This window comes from Micropterus salmoides, unplaced genomic scaffold (genome assembly GCF_014851395.1).
Source record: "Micropterus salmoides isolate LMB-PRFRI ecotype aquatic unplaced genomic scaffold, ASM1485139v1 Ms_hic_scaffold_3, whole genome shotgun sequence".
Taxonomy (NCBI): domain Eukaryota; kingdom Metazoa; phylum Chordata; class Actinopteri; order Centrarchiformes; family Centrarchidae; genus Micropterus; species Micropterus salmoides.
Genome location: NW_024042261.1, coordinates 15,516,420 through 15,540,166, shown reverse-complemented (window position 1 = coordinate 15,540,166; position 23,747 = coordinate 15,516,420). Strand labels below are relative to the sequence as shown.

The 23,747-nt window shown below is 40.7% G+C and overlaps 1 protein-coding gene across 9 annotated transcripts in view; it reads right to left on the bottom strand.

Annotated features, from left to right (window-relative positions):
* Window positions 1-844: 844 nt before the first annotated feature.
* The window catches only part of gramd1bb (GRAM domain containing 1Bb), a 113,081-nt gene continuing 90,178 nt past the window's right edge, over window positions 845-23,747 (bottom strand). For 5 of the 9 annotated variants that reach the window (XM_038693520.1, XM_038693522.1, XM_038693527.1 and 2 more), the window contains 18 exons: window positions 21,934-21,954; window positions 21,261-21,284; window positions 13,903-13,987; window positions 12,451-12,554; window positions 12,219-12,314; window positions 11,743-11,823; window positions 11,491-11,606; window positions 10,613-10,775; window positions 10,291-10,483; window positions 10,039-10,182; window positions 9,806-9,924; window positions 9,552-9,694; window positions 9,202-9,305; window positions 7,923-8,223; window positions 7,707-7,718; window positions 7,436-7,543; window positions 6,887-7,007; window positions 845-5,400 (listed from right to left, as the gene is read on the bottom strand). In XM_038693520.1, the coding sequence (XP_038549448.1) occupies window positions 5,311-5,400; window positions 6,887-7,007; window positions 7,436-7,543; window positions 7,707-7,718; window positions 7,923-8,223; window positions 9,202-9,305; window positions 9,552-9,694; window positions 9,806-9,924; window positions 10,039-10,182; window positions 10,291-10,483; window positions 10,613-10,775; window positions 11,491-11,606; window positions 11,743-11,823; window positions 12,219-12,314; window positions 12,451-12,554; window positions 13,903-13,987; window positions 21,261-21,284; window positions 21,934-21,954 (2,025 nt within the window). In that variant the 3' untranslated portion in view covers window positions 845-5,310. The remainder of the gene's footprint in view (window positions 5,401-6,886; window positions 7,008-7,435; window positions 7,544-7,706; window positions 7,719-7,922; window positions 8,224-9,201; window positions 9,306-9,551; window positions 9,695-9,805; window positions 9,925-10,038; window positions 10,183-10,290; window positions 10,484-10,612; window positions 10,776-11,490; window positions 11,607-11,742; window positions 11,824-12,218; window positions 12,315-12,450; window positions 12,555-13,902; window positions 13,988-21,260; window positions 21,285-21,933; window positions 21,955-23,747) is intronic. The other 4 variants (XM_038693523.1, XM_038693524.1, XM_038693521.1 and 1 more) reach the window with 3 other exon arrangements.

The following is a 23,747-nucleotide window of genomic DNA, read 5'->3' as shown; positions in this document are numbered from 1 at the left end:
AACCTCTTTCTTTGAACTTTAAAATCAAACGTTCTCTGGAGTGCAAATAGATCTATGGTAACTGAATGTAATGCTGCAGATAACTTTATTAAATGTGTAACTTCTTAACTAAACAGATGTGGTGTTTAAACACACTAATGCAACAATGTGCATTTTTGTACGACCTACATATGTATCTGACTAATCAGACATGTCTTTAGAGTCACAGTTCTGGCACACATAAACTGCCTGGCCTGAGGTGCAAGCATCACAGGCCCATTTGTTGCATTTCACACACTTAAACCACGTCTTCTTTCGAATACTATATGAAAATGGGTCCACATAGAAGAGATGTCAGCGGCTTACGTCAAAATTCTTAGCTGTACTTCTGATTGATTTGTTCTTCAACTTCACCTGCCTGACTGCCTTTAACATTATGTCAGGTGGCGTACTGTCATTCTGTCTTCTGTTGATAATTTTCTTCATCATCAAAAGACACGTTATTGTCTCCTCTACTTTGTGCAAAGTTATCATTTTGAACATTCATAACTAATAAGGCTGGAATACATAAAATGTGAAGTGCAAATGTTTTACTTTTGCAAAAAAATAATAAAATTGTGCTCACCTCAGATTAGAGTGACCGTGACCACATGTGAACATGAAGTTGAACATAGAAAAAGAAGTCAAACAAAATGGCCATTTCATTTTTGACATAGGGCCTCTAGTGTTGGAGTTATGAGCAGTGTGACAACTTACACACGAGACGACTTACCCCGCTCTCCCCTATGGTATGAGATTCAGTCACACATTTTCTGGAAATGAGTGTGAATAAAGTAAAAATAAAGTACTCCAAAAATAGCAACACTTGTATATTATATACTTTTTTATTCATACTTCCAATCTCTACTTCACATGAACCAGAAAGCCACTTCCATCATCAGTCTCTATGAGGAAAAGTCACCGGCAAGTCAAAACCTACGCACAGCGCAGGTTGGTTTCTTTTGTCTGTCTGTGTGTGTGTGTGTGTGTGTGTGTGTGTGTGTGTGTGTATTTGCACACTGCAGATATACACAACATATACTTAGAGTATATTTATCTCATGTATAAATTTCACTAAAAGTCTCTCTAGAGATCAAAACATTTTCTAAAAAAACATACAGTAGAATTCTTTTTGAACAGATCTACACCAGGACATATTTTATCAAGACACACTCAAAGAAGAGCATTTGCTGTGAGTTTGATGAGTGGCCATTTTCAGAAGGTTGTGTGTGATTCCTACCGTGTGTGTTAACCAAGGCTGTTAGCGACGTGTTGTATGGGTGGCGTTGCACAAATGTCTCGCCGGCTCTGTGACAGCAAGGCAAATTCCAATTAATACAGCGCACAATTCATTTGTTGTTAGTGACAAAACGGTGGCATCCAGAACTCTCGGGGTCACCTTGGTTTCACAGCCGTGCAGCGATAGCAATCATACAATCATTCGTGTAACGCAGGTAACTGTGTGAGTGCACACTAGAAAAGAAAGACTAAATACAAAAATAAGCAAAACACAACAAACAGGTGTTATCTGTGAGAAATCGATTAGATTTGTTTAAGTCAAATTTGTTGGTGGCAATGACAATCATGGAGTTTTGAAGGGAATGATGAGAAAATACCTAATTTGCATAATTATTGAAATTGATGAACTTAAATTCAGGTCTGCTGTGACAGTTCCTTGGAGGCCCAAAGCCTGAATATGTAATTTGGACAGAGTTGATGTGGGTTTTACAGCAGTTCAATATTAAAACTTGTGTGTCACTATAAACGATTTCACAGTAAATACAATGTCAGTGTTCCAAGGGTGAAATCAGGTGTCAATAAAACCAGAGCTGGGTAGTAAAACCAACTAAATCTCACATGTGCCGTGTCTCCATCAAAACAGTAAGAGAATGTTTGTAATCTCTAAACAAACAAAAAAATACTTCAAGCATCTGAAAAAGAAAAATCCATTTCATCATACACTTTGAAAAACAAACTCTTTAAAGCATTTCAATCACATTGTACCATCACATACACAAAGCACAGCTTCACTTTAATCTTTCAGCGTCGTCAGGATTGTGGAAGTGATTTCTATAAAACAGAAAACATTTCCAACCACTCACATTCAGCTCATAAGGTTCCCATGGGTTATCATTACTCAGTGCTGTCTTCAAATGTAATATTCGCACACACACAGCAGTGGTCCAATCCTGAAGCTTTTCTGCTGTTTTCAACAAAGTCAGTCAGTAACACGCCATGCAGGCACACAGTAAAGATTCGTTTTCCCTCATACAATTCACTCATGCTTGCCTTGCCCTGAAATATACAAGAACGTTTCAGTCTTAGATTGCGCTTTGGGAAGTGACATTGAAAGATATTCACATGTAATCACATTAAATAGAATAATAGCCAAATATTATATTTGGGCAGAATAATACAATTTTTGAGCAGTAACAAACCAGCAGGATTAAAATCCAAAATTTCTAATGACTGATAGTTGTAAATCACCAGTGTGATTGTCAAATTAACTACAACACAAATTAGAAACATTTTCCTCAGCCCTGCATTCCCCTCTAAACTAAACTGCTGCCATTTATTTCTTTCATTCTTTACCTGAAAAGGCCTTAAAGTGCTTCACTTTCTCTTTTTTAAACAAAAGGAAGTATTTTTAATTTTTGGAAGTGCTTTCATCGCTGAAGTCTGTCTGCTGTCAGGGGTCTCTGTTGGCAAACTCTTAAGAGAGGCTCTTTCCTGCACCTGATCCATATAACATACATGACATACATGATAAATACTTCATTTAAAACAACATAATAATTTGTGAACGTACATTTCTAATTCTTTCTTTTGGTTCAATTTAGTTGCGTAAAGTTAATTCTCATGCTTTCATTGCATCCAAGACAGACACTTCAAATGGGGAAGGGAGAGTATAATATGGGTTGAACTAGCTGCATTTTAGAAAATATGCTTATTTGCTTTCTTATATGCTTTCTATCTGCAGGCTATATATGAAGCTACAGCCAGGGGATGCTTAGCTTAGCATAAAGAATAGAAAAAAAGGGAAAATTTAAAGATGGGCTCACACCTATGTTCCCAGTCAGTGCCCTTTCATATAAACAAACATTGTAAGAGATTGGAAAGGGCATTCTTTGCAGTTCAAATTGCAAAAGAAAAGGAGATGGATGTTCAAAATGCACACTGAATAGTAAGCATCCATTTGTCCACTGTAGAGATATCAATGTCTAAAGTCAAGAAAACGGTCTTGCTCGCAAATTTGAGTATAACATCAGTAATCTTTAAGCTATAGCTGGGTGATTTCAACATACTGGCCCATGTCAAGAGGATACTGAACAGAGGAACATAGGTACACTCCCGTCCCGAAAGCCAGGAGATGGTTATCTAAGCAAAAAGAGCTTGCAAAGCTAGCTAGCTGGCTGCAGCTTCATATTTAATGTACAGACAAGAGTGGTAGCAATCATCTAACTTTTGGCAAGAAAGGGAATAAGTGAATTTCTCAAAATGTCAAACTATTCCTTTTAGCAAAGAGTTGTCAAGCCACTAATACGGTGACATGGACAAAGAGTTGCTCACAGAGGGCAGATGAAGGGTTCATCTCCAAAATGTTATATATCCATTTACATGAGAAAAAGTTCATCATTCAATGTTAAAAATGTTTTTGCTCAAGTCTGTCTTCTTCTATTTGTCAACCATGAATTTAAGCTACATTTATTAATAGTTTAAATAACCAATTATTTTGTAAAAGTAGGCGTAACATTGTTTTCAAATGTTGGATATGTCATTTTGGAACAAAACTCTTCGATTGTAAACTGTACCCTGGTGGGGCTAATGCAAGGCGGCATCCAAATGCATTAGCATTAAAAAAGGCAGTCTGGCTGCAGGAGCCAGAAAAGAAAAATTAAGAAACATACAAGTGTGGAATGGTAAAAATGTCACACTTTACAGCACACACTTGTGCGCACATGCACGCATGCACGTACGCACGCACTCATACACACTCACACACATGCGCGAAGATAATCGCGCGAATGCAGAATCATACTTGCACACTGGACATGTCACAGACATATCTGGCATGCATTTTTAGAAGAAAACACTTTTGTTAGAAATTCTTTAACTGGTCTAGAGCTCTGATAATTTTTTTATGTACATAAATTAACAATAAATATAGGTAATGTTTATATATTTTGAAATATATATTAAATAATGAAATATTCTTATATATTTCAAATATATTCATAGAATTCTTTCTAATTTGAAACATTTTTAAAGAGATATAGTCACAGTTTAGTAATAAAACATGTAAGAACACAGGTCTCCCTATTAGTCGGGCTGCAGCATCCCTTTATAAAAAGATGAATACAACTTATTCATCAAAGTCTGTCCTTTTTGCACAGGCTAATACATTCCACTTCATTAGCAGGATGAGGAATAATGCAATGTAAGGTAGCTAACACTGGCAGGGGCAACTGAATAAGTGAATTGTGTATAAGGGTAAAAATACTGGCCTAGGTCTCATGATTCTTCAGATTCTACTAATGGTCTGACAGGGAACCAGCCCTGACAAAGACCATACAGGCCAGGTTCAGACAAGGCAATAGGGACTGATCGGTGGAGCTAAGCTCCCAGCTGCATCACTTCTTTTCCTTTTTGGTTGTGGGACAATACTGTACTCTGATCACGCGGAGGTTTACTGAAGGGACGCTGCAGCGAGGACCTCTAGGGGACGATTGGTTTGGAACAGTCTAGAGAGTGTAGAAAGCCATTAAGACTCGAAAGGACCCCATGTTCTCTGACCCGATCTCGCCGCGTCTCCTGTTCTTCTTTTTTTTGACACACATAGACTGGAACTGGACCACGTTAACACTGACTGAGGGGATCTAGGTTGTCTAAATGCATGCAGTAGTTTTCCTTCTTTCTCTCTGCCACTGTCTGGTCGACATGGCTTACAGTAGGATGCACTTGGAAATAAAGAGAGTTGAAGGAAACGGTTATCCCACAGGGGTAGAGAAGGAGCAGGTCTTGCACCTTCCCACAATGCCTCAGTGATGTTGGGGACACCTCAGTTCCTGTGTGTGGTTGGGGCACTCCATGATTTCCTCCTCCTGGGGGTTTTAACCTCTGTGCGCTGGAGACGACTGTTCCCCTCTTTGTGTCTATTGGAGCAGCTCACTGTTGGTCCCACCTCCCCCCTCTGTCCTCTCTCTCTCTCTGTTGCTGCTGCCTGCATACTGGCTCACAAACAAAACAGGTCCTATATTGCACAGCATGCCCTCATGGCCTTCTGGTGATGTGTCAGTGATAGCGACTTCTCTTCTCTTCAGCCTCAGAGCTGTAGTCCCTTAAGCCAATGCCTCGCTGGAGGTTCAATAAAGAGTCCTTCATCTAAAGGTGAGAAACAACAGGAAGAAACAATGTGTTAGCTGGTTTAATAAAACATTTGAAAACATAGCATCAGGTCAGTCCATATACATGTTGACTGGGAAAGTAAAAGTGCTCACTTTTGGGGTGGAGTGGTTTAATGAGCAATTCTGTTGTGATATACCAAGGATTGAAAATTAAATTTTTACAGATATTTTAATGGGGTGGTGATGGTTCAGTGGATAAGGCACATGCCTTTGGTGTGAGAGATCCGGGTTCAATTCCCCATTGTGACACAGTCACCAATGTGTCCCTGAGCAAGTCACATATAAAAGCACTGGCACCCTGAATGTTGTGCAACAGATTTTGTTGTTTTGTATGATTCTTGAGGTTAATGGTGGGCAAATGTTACATCATAGTGATATATTTCAAGTGACACTATGTTTTGCATAGAAATTCCTGAATCATATTGTGAGATATTAACAGTACAGCAGGCAAGGGTAACAGGTTTTCCACTGCGAGTAGTGGCAATGGTGCATTGAGTTAATATAACCACGAAACACTACACTTAGCAGAGGAGGTGTGATTTGTTTTTCGAGCTATGAAATATTGCTCTTGGCATACACGCTAGCCCGTTGTGTTGCTAACAGTTGAACTTCTATAGTATATACGGTTTTCTTTTTCTATCCAGACAATAAATGACAGCACACAAATAGATGCAAGGCTTCTGTTCATCATTTCTCCACCCAACACAACACAGAGTCCAGGGCTGGACTCAGTTAAATCAAGTTATATATAGACGCTTTCATCTGACGCGTTGCCAAGGTGATGCGCACGGCCCGAAGTTAACTTCTGTTCTGTTTGTTTATAACTGGGTTTGTGATTACTGGCTAATGTGGTGAGTGATATCCAGTACAGTGTTTCCCATACATTCATTTATTTGTGGCAGCCCTCTACATTAGCAGCGCTGACATATCGATTTTGGTTTTATTTTTATATATATTTTTTAAATATTTAAACACATTGACAGCAGACCAGTCTGTCTGTTGAATGGTTAGTATCATGAACACCGCCGCACAAATCCGTCCAACACGCGCTCGCCTCAATTACGCTGTCATTTTGTGGGAAACACTGCAAATCAGACAGGTCGGTAGAAAAACATTCTTGTCTCAAATCTTTCTTCGGCTGGTCTGGTAGTGTGACCTTATCACATTTCAGTTTGGCCTTTCATTTTCTTCGACTTGCAAGAAATACTAGCTAAGGTTATTTACTTGTTATGGATTGTTTGCGGAAGTCTGCTGGAAGTTAAGTGTGGGCCAGAGTAATGCACATGCGCAGTCCCGTTTGTTTATGTAGTTACCGTTGAAAGCGTCTACCGGTATATATACACCGTCTCCCAGTGACCCCATACAGAAGCAGGCAAATTCTCTGGGAGTTGGTAACAGTTGGGAACATCACTAACATCACACATCACAGTTGTGATGACACAAATGTCTGTGTGTCTGAGTACCTGGTCGAGCAGCACTACTGACGACTTGATAATCTCCCTCCACTTCTGCAGCTCGGCGTCATGGTAACGCTGCTGTGCCTCGAGGAGCTGGGCCCACTCCATCTGAGTCTGAGGCAGTTTACTGGGAAACACACACACATTAGAAACATCAGGGTGCAGCCACTGAAGCATGATTTCCATTTTGAGGAACTGCCAGCAAACAGTTTGGTAAATTGTTTCAGTAAGCCCACAGCTATTCAGGGGTAATTTTAAGAGCTCAGTGTTTTCATGTCACACACGTCAACGGCCATATGGATATAGTTTAGTGTGTACGTTTAACAGTGTGTATGTCTGTAACTGTATGTATATATTTGTGTATGGTCGCCTTTTGGGCAGACAGCCAAATAACTACAGCAGAACTCCACTAAGTCTCACCTCTGCAGTGATAGGTAATGCTTTTTCCTATTCTAAAATATAAAATATAAATTAAGCACCTTGAAATAAATGAGTTCTGCATCAATGATGGGTGGGGCAAATTTAAAAGTTGTGTGTACATTTGTGTGTGTGTACCTTTCATGAAGCCGCAGACCTTGCCAGGTTGTTAAGGACTGTGCAGAGTACTCCAGCATCCACAGCTTGTAAAACAGCATCATGTTGAGGAACACCAGCAGGACCAGGCTGAAGAAGGAAAAGAGGAGAGTCAACAAATGAGTCTTCCCCTTTGCATTGCATTAATTCACAACGGCCTTAAGTAGCTGATCAGTACATGACAATTACAAACTATGCTGGGATTACTTTTTAATATATGCATCTGGCTATACTGGCTAATCAGATAATGTACCTTAGACAGATCCTACGGATGGCAATGAAAGGAGAGGAGAGAGAGATTACACTCAAGAGACTGACAATGAGTTATTTATAGGAAAGCAAAAAACAAAACAAAAACTCTCTGTTTTAATTTATGTGAGATGAGCATGTGATGAGCATGTGTATAAACACACAGGCATCTTTATATGACTGATTGTGCACTTGTGTATGTGTGTGATCAGTCGCGTACACAAAGCTGATGATGAGCAGCAGTTTGGAGACGCTGTAGAGCGCGATGCCACCGGGCAGGTGGTGGTGTTCTGGACTCTGGTGTCTGGTTTGTGTGGAGCCTGCCACTTGTTTGATCCTCTGAATCACTTCCTCATCCGTCGGTGTGGTAACGGGGCTGAGCGCCTCGTCCAGATGTTGGCTGCGCATGTGGGGGAGGGGCCTCTTCTTCCGCCTCACCGTGGAGTTTTTCACCACCTTCGCCTTCGGTGACAGCTGGTGGGACTCGGTCAGGATCTCCTCCAGCTTGGACAGCTCTAACTCTGAGAGGGAAGAAGACAATTGTCACACATTCATACCACATCTCATCTAGAGACAAAGATTACTAACATTTGAAAACATTTACGGTAGTCTTTATGGATTCTCTGTTTGCTTAATTCTCTGTGGTTTAAATTTCTGCTACATGACTACAATTATAATGTAAATCTCTATTCATTAACATTTAAGAATCATAAAATATTGTTATATATTTGTAAAAATATATGAATATATTTTCAGTAAGGAAATCACAACATATTATAATAATCAAAACCATACCTGTCAACATTGGGATTTGAAAATAAGTAAAATAAAAAAGGAAATTGTTAGCCCCCCTCCCCCCACCTGAGCACACTGAAAAAAGTTCTTATATACTCTTTATAATATTCTGAAATTAAATAAAAGTATTATGATAATTTCATACTATAGGCTATTAAGTATAATGTTTACATATTTCTTAAATTTATTCATTATTGGAACTAATAGGGAGACCTGTGTTATTATTATAATGTCACATGTAGTTTACCACTAGGCATAATATTAATTACAGCTGTTACATTTTTCTGGGTTGTTTTTATTCATTAAATCTTTGAGCAACAAGCACAGTCTACTTTGGTCTCTAATTTATTAATGCTAAGTACTACCTAGTCAATAATCATAAACATTCATGCAGAAGATTTACTGTATGCTGCAGTCTTTACTCGCACATTGTCAATCATTTATCTGGTTCATATGTATCTTATTTTTAGAGGCATTTGCGAGTGAAATACGCTGCCGTTGTTCTTCTTCTTGTTTTATTGGCTTCCCACCACTGTTACAGCTAATATTCTACATACTGCCACCTGCTTCACCGGAGGGGATTGTAGCAAACATTTCAAAAATGTACAGCGTTTTTTTTTTTTTTTTTTAGAAAGGTTGAAACAGGAGAATCCCAGGAAAAACGGGAGGGTTGACAGGTATGTTTAAAACAGACTCAAGTTTACCTAGATGGCGGAAGTTCTCTGCTAACCCGCTCCAAAAGTTTTTCTCTATGAAGCCCTTCACCAGTCCCCATGGCTGTTTCCTGTAGCGCAGCTCTGTTGATACCCTGGGAGTCAGACAGAGACGCATTCATACATATAGATAGACAGTCTTTCACAATAAGAAAACTGGAAATAAAAATAGGTAAAATATTACACTGAAAGCAAATTCAAAAGTAGCCTAAAGTTGTTAACAAATAAAACAGACAATCCAAAATAAAATCAGACAGGATATAAAAATACAGAATTACATGAACATAACACATCTCATTTGCCAGGTGTGAGCTGTGAGCATCTGACCACGTCTTACTCACCGTAACCGGCACTTGTTCTTGGCCACCCTTGTGAGCATGTAGCGGTTGAGAGTGTAGAAGTAATCGTGGTAGGGCACGTCATGTGTGATGACCTCAGCGTCGATGATGTAACACTCACTCTCCTGACTGGCTTTGTACAGAGTCTGATAAAAGACGGAATGTTTGGTTTAATTGATTGTTATTTTGAAGGCCACCTCAGTCACAGGAGGTATAAATAATAAGAAATGTGTCTGATGAACTAGAGTTGACCGTACCTGTGTCTCTGTGACTGTGGCTGTTTTGGGGGCCAGGGGGTTGGACAGCGAGATGGTGTACAGGATCTCTCTGGTCTGGTTCCCATCATCTTCCTTCTTCCACGGGTGGTACACCACATCTACACAGCAAAATGATGAGATAGAGACATGAATGAATGAATGAATGAATGGAGCCTGCAGGGGAGCATATTCTCGGGTCAGAGGTCAACTGTAGAAGCCTCGGAAATACTCACCTGAGAATCGTCTCTGTTCCATGAAGTCACTCATGAACTGCGACTCTGTGAAGAGGATGTCATAGAGCTTGTCCACACTGAATTTGTAGACCTCATTGATGTACTGCCTGCCATTCAGATCATCGTGGAAGGCCTGTACTTCACCTACACATCCGACACAGACGCAAGATGACAAATGGGTTCAGAGTGGTGAAATCTATAAAACAGCAGACTACATTATGTATTTATGTTCATTCTGTTCAGTGTGGTTACCCTCATCGTGTGTTTCGGAGGAATCGCTGAGCTCAGTGGGGATGTCTTCATTGTCATTGAAGTCCAGAGATGGTGAGGGGACAGGACCACCAGGCCCGCTGGTATCAATGTTCTTCTCTTCCACCAACAGTGGTACAGCAAGCAGCTCGCCGTCTGGTAGGCAGTCTGCATACTCTTCTGCTGGGAGGTCAAACTGGGGAAAAGACAAATCAGTAGGCATCAATCACATATAATGTTTCCCTGTTTATCAAGGAAATATGTGTGTATAGTGTGTGTGTGTGTGTGTGTATGTGTGGGTATTAAAGCACAGTATACAACTTACTGCGATGGGTGTGTCATGGTTGCCTGGGCTGGGGATGGTGCTGTTTGGGATGACCTTCTTATGAAGCAGAGGAGGGCTCCCCTCGGGCTTGGCCTCGGCACTGCTCTTAGACAAGTTGTCATTGTTGATCTCATTCTCTTCATTGGGAATCTCTTCACTGAACCTGAAGGCACCAGCGACAGGCGAAGAGCTTTACTCAGATCTACTCATCACACATCATGTAAAACCTGTGTTAAGTTGTGTTTGCAGACTTTTTATGTTTTTTATGGACAGGCATTGTCAGTTTGAGTTCACCCAGAGATGTGTACGGGCTGCTGGATATAGGCAGAAGAGTATGCTGTCAAATTGTTCACATCACATACGTAAACCCGCATTTCCTCAAAGGCGAGCGGACAGAAAACATGAGTGCCCTGGAGACCAATCAGGTTCAAACTCTGTATTGATTTCACCTTGTAAATCCACTGAGGGTAAAATGTAAATGATGGAAGAGACGGAGCAGAGAGTGCTCTTTTTAAGCCTCCCGGTGAATGCAGCATTTAGAGTGTCACATCTTTTGCAGCCTTAAACGTTTTCCCTAGTTGCTCAGCAGAACCCATCCCCTCTGATAAAGCAAGGAAAAGCAAATGAAATGTATGGGGTTGATTGTTCTTATGTTGTATGTATGATGCTTTGGCAATGTTGTTGTTACACATTCATGCCAATAAAGCTAATTTGAATTTGATAAAGCAAGGAGTTTCACACAAATGCTGTGTAAAGTAGCAGACAGCTAATATTGGGATATCTAATTATTTTGTAATTTGGGTAATTAGGTCATCAACTGAAAATGCCTGTAGTGTTGGTAACCACAGTAACTTATGCTGCAGCATAAACAAACTCACCCCATAGTATTGAAGTCATCATCAGGGGGAACATAGTCCTCATCGTCACTGGTTAGGCCGAGCTCGTTGCCATAGCACTGATGAACAAAGTGCCACAGTTCCTTGGGGCACAGGGGCTGCAAGAGGCATCAACCAACCAAAGAAAAAAAATTAGACGACTCGAGGAGAAAACAAAACTGAGAGTAAAATGTGTGATAAAAAAGAGAGTGTTGTCTTCTTTGCAGGTCAGGCTAGCAGGTCAGATTTGCTTACCTTGTCCAGCAGTGCGTTCTGCCACAGTCTGAACATCATCATGTATGTCCTGTCCCTTGCTCCAAATGAGGTGAAAAAGTGCTGTCAACAATACATGGTAATTATAAACGAGTCTGGTTTAGCAGTGGATATGAATAGCACAAACTGTGGAATATAAAAGGGTCATTTCAGAGGAGCATGGATTAAAACCTTCAAATCTGGTTTTATTTTAATTTGAGACATATTTTGTGTAATATTGCTGTAATGATGGGCATTAATATCTTGCCAACCATTCTCCAGTCACCAATTTGTGACAAGAACATGTGCTCCCTCTTGGCGGTAAAGATGAAATCATCAATCTCCCTGTTACCAGCCAGACTTTGTACCTCAAGGCGTACTGTCTGATTAAAAAACATATTCACTGTTCACTTAGGTACGCCTATGTTGGTTTCCACTCTGTGTAAGTTGTTGCTTATATAAATGTCTGCATCCTTTACCTTCTCAGTGTCTGTGCAGACCTGGATGGCATTGGGAATGAGGCGGGCAGTCTTCTCTTTTGTCATTGAGCAGATGTCCTTTAGCCGCACTGTCAGCTACACACACACACACACACACACACACAATTATACATACACACACACATGCATTATAGTTCCAAGTATAACCCAATACTGCCAGTTCATCAAAAACATGGGAATGCACAGAGGCACTGAGTGATAACAAGCATACCAGTGTTTCCCAGCGGAATATGTTGCTATAGAAACAGATCCAGTTCTCGGAGAGGTAGAGTCGTCCCTGCAGGAGGATGTCCCGTTGAAGAGCACAGGAGTAGTCTGGAACACAAATGTCACATAACTACCACCACACAAGGTAAGTATGATGCTAAATTTCAAATTAAGTCACAGAGAAACTAAATCATTAAAATACAAGATTGCTAAATAATCATTAAAATTATGTTCATCAATAAATCAGACATTAGGACATGCTAATATCCATGAAACCTCACTGCAGTGCAATTTTGCACTCCGTTTGTGTTTATCTTTATCTTCGTTTTATTAAGATATGAACTTATCATTAACAAACGTAACAGTCAAAGTCACACTCTGAGCTCAGCCTAGAGCTTTATCATTCAAATAATTTCTTACAATGACATTTCATTGTATTCATTGGAGAAAATCATGCAACAACAAATAAACCAAACTTGTGACATTAGGTGTTCATGGCACAGTGAGGTGTGAAGACAAGACTACTGGAAAAGTTCACTATCAGATTATAAATTCCTCAAAATAAGCAGAGGAAAGTGTCTGAAAACAGTATTTGTTACGTTATCAGCAATCTAGACCAGCGGTTCTTATAGTGGGGTCCAGGGACCCCCAGCGTACATTGAGGGAGTTCCAGGGGGTCCCCAGCAAAAAGGGGAATCATTTATTTTTACTATAATTCAGTCCCTCCAGGATTTTACTATAACAACTATTAACACAAATTCAACAAATCCCAGTGAATTTAGCGGGACATGCAATTGTGAAGAATCACCTCAACTTTTCCGTAAACTTGACCTATCATTGCGGTTTCCCGCAAAACGTCATAAGTCAGCTTGTCATCAGCTTGTTCCTTGTTTACAAGACGCAGCAGACATGTGTGATACTAAGGTCTCACATTTGACAACAAAAGGACCGTAAAAAAAAAAGTGTCCGGATCTTTACCAAAGCAGGGGTAAACTGTTCTACCAAACGATTAGTATTGTGGCTGAACATGTCGAACGAGTCAATTGCAAGCGCTGAAAGAACCAAGGTAAGTTGGTTTGAATATATGCAGGGTTAGGGTTAGTGTAAGGCCTGCAAAATCCTGGAGGGACTGTTTAATGATTCAACTATAACTATAACGTATGACTATTTTGGTCACACTTTCTGAAATAAAACATCTTAAAGTCAAAATCCTATCAGATTGGCGATCCTGGGACAAAATCTTATCAAATAGGGGGGCATGGTCTAATTTGTTTGAGAACCACTGATCTAGACATATTAAAATCATGTCATGATGTTCCACACTTGGAATGTCCAATATTTGTTTGTATGTCTCCTGTCCATTTCTGTCAGGATTAATCATTTTATAATTACAAACAGCTTTGCTGCACCCTGCAAGTCCTCAAATGGCCCCTGTTTGTCCATGGTGTCAACTCACCCACAATGAGTCTCTCTGTGTCAGGGAGCTGCTTGAAGAGTTTCCTAAAGTCCTCATTGCGCTGCTTGTATGTCGGGCTCAGCACCTGCAGTGACAGGCAGAGTCAGAAACACCACACACACACATACACAAACACTTCCAAAGCTCACACACGTCATGCTCTCAGACTCGCTCACTCACAAGTGCCGTCTCCGTCGGGCAGCCCAAGTTTTTTTTTTGTTTCCACGAGCATTTGAGATAACCTTGTTAAAACCCCCCACAGGTTTGACCAGGATGTCTGGTTCACTCTGATTATACCATGGCTTTAATTCTGTGGGTGATTTTGACAGGCACGGGAAATTGATGTATAGTGAATGACAAGCAAAGGTGTGTGGCCTGAATTATCTTTAAGGCTGAATCATTAATGATACTCAGTAAAAAAGAGATTTAAAGCGCAATTCCATAACATCAGCCCGCTGCAGATCATTCAATACACATGCAGCCGTAACTATGAGGATTTACAATAGAAGTCACATTCTCAGATTTGCATTACAGAGCAACATGTGTCTGACAATGAGGCTTTTGTTTAGTGACAAGGGGTAGGACAACTGATGCAAGCACAACTGTCGATTTTGATAATTAACCTGGTCAAACAAATGCTTTTTAGCACTGGGAGAGATATCCTGTTCAACATGATTCCACTCTCCTCTGCTTGGCTTCAGCAGACTTGATTATTTACAGAGAGAGGGCCTGTGATGTATAAAATCTCCAAATGTGTGCCAGAGTGAGAGCTCTCACTGTCGGTGCCAGATGCTTTCCTTCAACAGGAAAGCTTCAGGAAACAATAGCTGGCAATACAGTAACAAGAGGTATATACTGAGACAAAAGAATACGATATTCCTTTGCATCAGGACTGGTGGGAAAAGAACAGCTTGTTCATATTAAAAATCACTACATGTGCCTGCCTTGTAAAACCAAGACGCTGAAATACTGAAATTCTGTTTGGGAGTATCTGTTTCTGCTTCTCCTCGCCTTTGAGGGAGGTGAGGTGATGAGGAAAAATTGCTCTAAAAAAAACAGTGACATCTCTTAAAGCCCTTACTAACTGCCTGGAATTGACTAATTAACTGCTTTCATGCAATCATGATGCTTCCTTTTTAAACCTTCATCGGTGAGCAGAAACAGCCAAACACCCCAGTAATGTGATGAACACTATAAACAACAGGTCTCCATGAGCTCTGTGAGAATTCAAATAGCTATGACTCATACCCAGACCAGTTGTTTTCTTTAGTAGTGGGGAAATACCACAAAATGCTTACAGCAGCATACAGTAAAGCTTGCTACAAAGCCTTTTTGCCGACCTCACTCGTGTGACTTTACTTTGCCCAAAAAGAGTTCAGTAAATCTTTCTAAACCCCCAATATTTTTTATGTTTTTTTTTTTTTACTTCTCAACATTTTGTTCACTCCTCTCCTTTTTTCAGCTTACAAGTGGAGGTTAACTTACAGCAGGGATCTCCTCAGTGTCCCACTCAGGGTCCTGAAGGTCTGTGTCAGCCAAGCCCCACTCCCAACCCCACTCCCCTCTAGCTGGACCCTGCAGAAGCCACCCTGCTAACGCCTCATCCAGCTCCAGCATGGCCTCCCAGTCCGACATCGTACAGTCCTCATACAACTCCATAATTACCGCGCCAGATCCTTTTTGGCGCCTGGACGGAAGCAAATTTTCCAAAACTGGGCCCCAGTGGGCTCTTCTGACGTTGGAGGACTTATCAGTTACAGAAGGCTTGGAAAATAAGAGCAGACAGAGCTTGTGAGTCCAGTGGTTTGGAAGCTGCAGTATCCGCCCCCTGTTTTGGGTGCTGCTCCCTTTTAGCGTTGAGCGGTGGACACGGCACACTCCAGCCACATGATCCTTGTCTAGCTCTGTCGTTCTCTGGCTCTCTCTCTCTCTCTCGTCCTTTCACACACACAGGGAGAAGAGTTATGGCCGTTGCCCTCTAGTAACCCCGGCCAACAAGTCCTTTATTATCATGCCAGTAGCTTTTCCTTTTTTCCTGCTTACTCCTCCTAGTAAGTGTACGAGCTGAGTGTGTGTGTGTGTGTGGTGCTGTCCAGGTCTGAGTGCCTTGTAATTACCCGGTTTATAACCAGCAAAGAATGAAGACAAGTTTACTTTGTGGAGAGGACGACTAATACAAACAAAATTTATGGCTGGGAAGAAAGAAGCTACAGTAAGAAAGAAAGAACAGGACTGAATCAAAGAGGGAAATTAGTGTCTTCAGTCTGGTGAATTCTGTGTTGAGTTCGTCTTGCTGTCCGACCAAGTGATAGTGTTACAGAGAACAGATGTGAGAATAACCTCCAGTTACCTCCGCCTGCAAAACAACACCATCAATCTTGACAGGGTCTGCAATGGGTTGCAGTCCAGAGCTTCGATTGCAGGGTGTTGTGGCCGTTTGTCTGTTTCATTTTATGTATGAAAAGCTGCTGGACTCCAAGGTATATTTGAAGGTGTTGAAGTTATCAAGGCGTCCCCTCTTTCGATACTGAGCTTATTCATGTACTCATGATAGTTGGTCACCCTCAGTTACTCTTAACAGGTAAGACAGACATTGCAGCTCCTATTTTAGCAGTGCTTAAAAAACTATTGGTGGTGCATGTCCTCCCACTATTCGTAACTAAAAATAGGAGGAGTGTATAATATATATAATATAAGGAGTCAAAAAGGTGGGCATGGTGATGGAGGTCCTAGAGCAATAAAAGAAACAGAACACCAGTGTGGCTACAGCTTGCATTTCATTGACTCCTGCTGAATGGAGCAAATGTATAGCCCACATTTGTGCACTGGAATTCAGCCATGACATCCACTTTTCCTCTGCTGTTATTTCCCAAATCCCCACTTGAACCAAACACTGAGGAGACAATCTGAAGCGGATGAGACTTGGAAAATAATCTTCAGTAGCAGGCCTCTTGGAAAACAGTGTTGATCATTCAGACACAGCAAGCCCTTACATCATGTGGATGAAATTTCATTGGCTAACAATTGCAGCCGGATCACTCCTCGGAATGACTTGTTGAGAGCAGTCCTTTATTTCCCGCTCATTCAAATAATTTTCTCCAATAAATCAAGCAAAGAATAAGGCCATTGTGCCTTATGCTGCGTTCAGTGTGACGGCATGAGACTTGGGATGAGGTGGGACTGCGGATAAACAATGTTTATGGATATGGAGTTAACCATTAACTCGCTGGACAAACAGTAGGGGATGGGAGAGACTGGTACTGTCAACCAGGGTGAGGTTTTAGTGTTTTAAGAGGGGGTGAGGGCTAGAGGTGTGTGTGTCCATCCTGTTGACAACAATCCCATTCTATATCTATCAACTACAGTGGGTACGGAAAGTATTCAGACCCCTTTAAATTTTTCACTCTTTGTTTCATTGCAGCCATTTTCCAAAAATCAAAAAAGTTCATTTTATTTCTCAGTAATGTACACTCAGCACCCCATCTTGACAGAAAAAAACAGAAATGTAGAAATTTTTGCAAATTTATTAAAAAAGAAAAACTGAAATATCACATGGTCAGAAGTATTCAGACCCTTTGCCGTGACACTCATATTTAACTCAGGTGCTGTCTATTTCTTCTGATCATCCTTGAGATGGTTCTACACCTTCATTTGAGTCCAGCTGTGTTTGATTATACTGATTGGACTTGATTAGGAAAGCCACACACCTGTCTATATAAGACCTTACAGCTCACAGTGCATGTCAGAGCAAATGAGAATCATGAGGTCAAAGGAACTGCCTGAAGAGCTCAGAGACAGAATTGTGGCAAGGCACAGATCTGGCCAAGGTTACAAAAAAATTTCTGCTGCACTTAAGGTTCCTAAGAGCACAGTGGCCTCCATAATCCTCAAATGGAAGACATTTGGGACGACCAGAACCCTTCCTAGAGCTGGCCGTCCGGCCAAACTGAGCTATCGGGGGAGAAGAGCCTTGGTGAGAGAGGTAAAGAAGAACCCAAAGGTCACTGTGGCTGAGCTCCAGAGATGCAGTCGGGAGATGGTAGAAAGTTGTAGTAAGTCAACCATCACTGCAGCAATCCACCAGTCGGGGCTTTATGGCAGAGTGGCCCGACGGAAGCCTCTCCTCAGTGCAAGACACATGAAAGCCCGCATGGAGTTTGCTAAAAAACACCTGAAGGACTCGAAGATGGTGATAAATAAGATCCTCTGGTCTGATGAGACCAAGATAGAACTTTTTGGCCTTAATTCTAAGCGGTATGTGTGGAGAAAACCAGGAACTGCTAATCACCTGTCCAATACAGTCTCAACAGTGAAGCATGGTGGTGGCAGCATCATGCTGTGGGGGGTTTTCAGCTGCAGGGACAGGACGACTGGTTGCAATCGAGGGAAAGATGAATGCGGCCAAGTACAGGGATATCCTGGACGAAAACCTTTTCCAGAGTGCTCTGGACCTCAGACTGGGCCGAAGGTTTACCTTCCAACAAGACAATGACCCTAAGCACACCGCTAAAATAACGAAGGAGTGGCTTCTCAACAACTCCGTGGCTGTTCTTGAATGGCCCAGCCAGAGCCCTGACTTAAACGCAATTGAGCATCTCTGGAGAGACCTGAAAATGGCTGTCCACCAACGTTTACCATCCAACCTGACAGAACTGGAGAGGATCTGCAAGGAGGAATGGCAGAGGATACCCAAATCCAGATGTGAAAAACTTGTTGCATCTTTCCCAAAACGACTCATGGCTGTATTAGATCAAAAGGGTGCTTCTACTAAATACTGAGCAAAGGGTCTGAATACTTATGACCATGTGATATTTCAGTTTTTCTTTTTTAATAAATTTGCAAAAATTTCTACATTTCTGTTTTTTTCAGTCAAGATGGGGTGCTGAGTGTACATTACTGAGAAATAAAATGAACTTTTTTGATTTTTGGAAAATGGCTGCAATGAAACAAAGAGTGAAAAATTTAAAGGGGTCTGAATACTTTCCGTACCCACTGTATATGGGTGTGTATATCAAAGGCCTGATGTATACACTCTGCTGCATTGATCTATGCAGACATTAACAAAATAAATTTGTTCAAAGTCTAAAAGTCTCACTAAACTGCACTGTTTGACAGTGTTTTCCCTCTTTTTGCTAACTTCCTGGAGCCTGCGGGTATGGTTGCCATGGAAGTACGGCGACAAACTTGTGTAGATGCAAAGCGAATGAACGGGGCGCCATTAGAGGCCTGTTGCAGAAAGATGGCCACTGTGCGCATCTCTAACAGGCTCAGAACTCACATTAGGACGGATGGAGTTTTAATCACTGTGGTTTCAGTGCCATGGGTAGTCATCATTGCCATGTAGAGGTGCACACATACACAAACGCACACATTGTCCTACATGCAGGTACATCATGAGTACGACACCTACACATAACAGTCACAGCCAACTGCGTTAAAAGTACCAATCGGACATATTTCACATATTTATGGAACTTCAGTATTTGCTGCATGTGTTACGGTACAAGATGTCAGGAAACCAGCTCCAATACTGACTGAGATGACCATTTTTCTAAAGATAAATTCACCATTGATGAATCAATTGTGATGGTGAAATTCCACTCTCATTCACCCTGCCAACTCTACTTAGCAAAAAACATCTATCTACGCAAACCATTTGGTCAGATTTTCAGATTTTTAATCCTTAGCACTTACTTAATTTAGTACTGAAAACCAGAAAAAAAGGATCTCAGTGTGGTTTGACGACACTTACTGCAAGGAATCGAGAAAACGTTATAAATAACTTGTATTGGAAGCAGGTGAAATGTTCTAAACTAGTTGGCACATTCACTTGTTTTAAAAAGGACTTTGTTGCTCTACATTTTTTTATTATCGTCAACAAATCCTATGAAAAGACCAAAACCAACGAGGTGTTAGTCCATCTCTCCATCCTTTCCAACTTTCTCACTCTATCTGTGGAACTTCGCTCCAAACCCACTGGCTGCTACTGAAGACATAAACCTTGGACCACACATCATTTTTATAAAGGCTAAGTCATTTTCTTAAACAGCTAGGCACTGTGGTTTTAAGCAAATTTTACTCAAACTGTGTTAATCATTTATTTGTTGCGGACCTTTCAGCTCCGGATTAATACACATGCTTGGCTAGTGTGCATTTCTGGGATCAGGATGTTGTATGTGGGACTGAGTCAAAAACAAACTGCAGTGTGTGTGTTCATGATAATGAAGGAACATGTCACCCAGTGTAACTGTATGACTCAACAACAGAGATCTATGGCACAGAGGGATAAGATATCAGGTCTATTGGGTTTTGGCTACACAGACAATACTTGTTAGTAGAATCAACTCGTTGTTTTTGATCCTTTCGCAGGATTTGCAGGCAATAAAATATGCTTTAAGAAAATTAAATTTTGGGATTCAATAGATGATGCACTTTTTTTTGCAGTGCATTTAATGATGAGAGCAGATGGTCCTGCTGTCTTGTACACTTGATGTATACTGTGTTAGTAGCCAGGTGTATGTCATCTGTAAACATGTTTATATCTGTTAGACATGAAAGTGTGCAAGTTAGAGCAACATCAACTCTAGATTGTTACTTTCTAGATAGCAGGTCAGTAGAGGAAATGTGAGTGGCTTACTATAGCTGAGTGCATTAGAGAAGTATTTTAGGAAGCTGTCAGGACTTTTTGGACAAAGCCTCTTTTGAACTCAACATTTCTCCATCTTCCCGATCTGCTGGGAGGTCCCTGTATTTTCTTCTGACTGTGACCTTAACCCTAAAGCCTAAAGGTCCTAGCGTTCATATTTATTAGGACATGGACACAAAAACAGAGTCAGGCTGGAGGGAAACATGCCATCTAAAGCACCATGCTCCATTCCCCTGTTGTTCAAAGGCATTCAAGGCTCGTCCAGAGGCCCTTGTGATAGTTTGTGGATTTGTTTAGTACAGTGAGGAACTCAGTGGGCTTGTTACCACCTGTTGCGTACCAGATTTAGAAGCTTGAGTCGTGACAGGCCTTTAGCAACCATCTAAGGTACTTGTGAAATACAAATCCAGAACACTGGTCAATACAATTTTGAATAAATTAAATAAGACCACTAGAAAAGCATCATTCAGTAATTGAAACTATAGGGGGTTAGTTAGACAAACATTGAAGGTCTATTACAACATTGTCCGATTGTCAGAATCACTTCCTTCAAAGTGTGTCTTTGCTGTTAGGTGGTAACAACACCGACTGAAGTCAATGGAATGGAACAGGCAGGAGAGATCTTGTCATTCCACCGGTCTGATAACCAAGATATAGAGCGAGAGAGACAGGAAGATATCCAGGGTTGCACAAGAATACAAGTCATGCTTACTCTCAGGATGTGTTGTCTTTCATGCTGGGGAGAGAGGGGAAGAGTGTATACACAGGGAATAAAAAATAGAAAATAAATAAAACAACATAAAATGGGACCAACAAAGACACTTCTGGAGAAAGTAGGGTTTAACACAACAGAGAGGTGTAAAGTCCAACACTCATTCTGTGGATGTAATAAACAGGCATCTTTTCATTGTAAAAATTGGCTGCAATTAAATACTAGGGGGCTGTTCATCAACTGACCTCATGTAAAAGGATTATGGTGTGCTCAGAAATAGTGTTAGCACTCCATCTTGTGGTGCAATATAAAACTGCAACAATCAGGCTTTGATGAGTCTATGTACTGTGTACACTATGATGAAGAAATTTGGTTAAATGATCATATTTTATAGCCTACAGTAGTCTTCTCACTGCCTTGATTTCCTGCATCAGAAAGGTCCACCTGTTGCTCTTTAAACCCATGCTAATCCCTGCCTGGAGGACTAGTAACCCACACTAGCTCCACTTAAACGGGTTAAGGACAGCAACCTTTGATCTTGTACACAGCACTCACCATTAAAACAACTTCGAGAGACTTCCAGGAGTCACCCTTATTACGTGAACTCACACCAGCACATATACACAACTACAAGAGACTATAATAATGTAAATAAAAACAAGGTGTTACTTACGTTGTACCAGCTTTGGCTCTTCTGTGGAGAGAAAAAGAGAGAGAGAGACAGAAGATTTATTTAAGTCTGTGACGCTTGATCAAACCTCAGCAGACATACAGAGTGTGAGATGTGAAGGTCACACTGTACCTCGAACTCATTCCTGCCAGGAATTACAGTAAGTAAGTTATCAACAATATTTAAAAGCCAGTGACTGTCTGGTTTCAACTGTGCTTGATTTTAAACCTGAAAGTTCTGTTTCAGTTCTCGCAAATAATACACACATGTATATATATACAGATATCTATAGATGTAATATATATATATATATATATATATATATATATATATATATATATATATATATACTTAATAAGTGGAATGATTTCAGCTTATTAGCAGTGTTGTGAGAAGTGGGAAGATAAGATGAGAATGTGACTTATCATTTATCATTTATGTGTGTGCTCTTCACAAACAAATAATTGCAGTTTCATAACAACAGAGGGCAGCAGAGATATATCTTAATCATGACTATGACTGACAACATTTTCCAGCCACATGAACATAATTTCCGCTCTAACAGTCTAAGAGCAAAAGTCCCAGAGGGGAAACATGCAGGTGATCATTCAAACAAGGAAAGAAGGAAGACGGTATTCAGGGGGAAAGGAGGTAGAGAAGAGGGGTAAAAAGTGATATCCAGTGTCTGATTCCAGTGGTACAATAACTAAAAGCACCAAATTTTAGGTTAAAGCAACAAGGAATTCCAAAAATGAACTAGCAAAAAAGTCGTCCTATTACTGAGACATTTTTATGATGTGTTGTAATTGGACCTTTCCTAGCAAGACCACTGTTAAACATTACTGCATTTTGCATACTTGTCAATACTGATTATCATAATAAAACTGAAGAGAATGAATTTTGAACAGGGTTTAAACAAAAACGCCTAGTCATCTGAGTTTTCTCTGTCTGACAGGGTTTGGTGGTTATCTGGTGTGTGTGGTGTTAGCGGGCAGTGAGCAGGCCCGAGGCCTGGCTGTGACGATAGCTGAACTAATGTGGGCTAATCTGATCTGAAGGTGACAGAGAGACATAGAGAGGAATTACTCTGAGGCCCCTGTCAGGATAAGTTGTGTGTGAGTGTGTGTGTGTGCCACTGTGTTTGACTTTGTGTGACTGCACAAAAGGGAGTTTGCAAGATTTATGACAGCATTGTTTACATGGAGAGAGACTACTTATTGTGATTATATACATGCAGAGAGAGAGAGAGAGAGAGAGAGAGAGACTCCTCTCTGGAGCTATAGTGGTGGTATAGTGGATATATATATATATATATATATATATATATGTATGTGTGTGTGTGTTCTATGGTTTAAATGTCATGGGACTGTGGATTACAGAAATTAGAACTTTTTTGCTGGATACACAGCTTCAGAAGAATTAGCTCTAAGTTAGAAAAATAAAAATGTCTCTCTGACAATCTCTTATAATACTTTGATGGCTGTCTTGTTGTCACAAAATGAATTAACAGAACTGTTTGAAAGTACTCATACATAAGTGCAAGTGGCGGTAATAAACCCCACCGACCTGGCCTGTCACAGCAAACAAATACGAGGGTGGCATCAGATTTTAGATTACAACAGGCTTTAACTAATGCAGAGTCTCCAATAAAAATAAATTTTAAAATAAACAACTTCACACAGTTCACAAATCATTGTCCTTTCACATTAATTCAGGGGATGTAAAAGCATGGCAAAGGACAAGAGGGACTGAAACTATCAAAGGGGATCCTACAGTCGCACAGCTACAGAGGAAGTGGAGGGCCAGGGGATTTAATG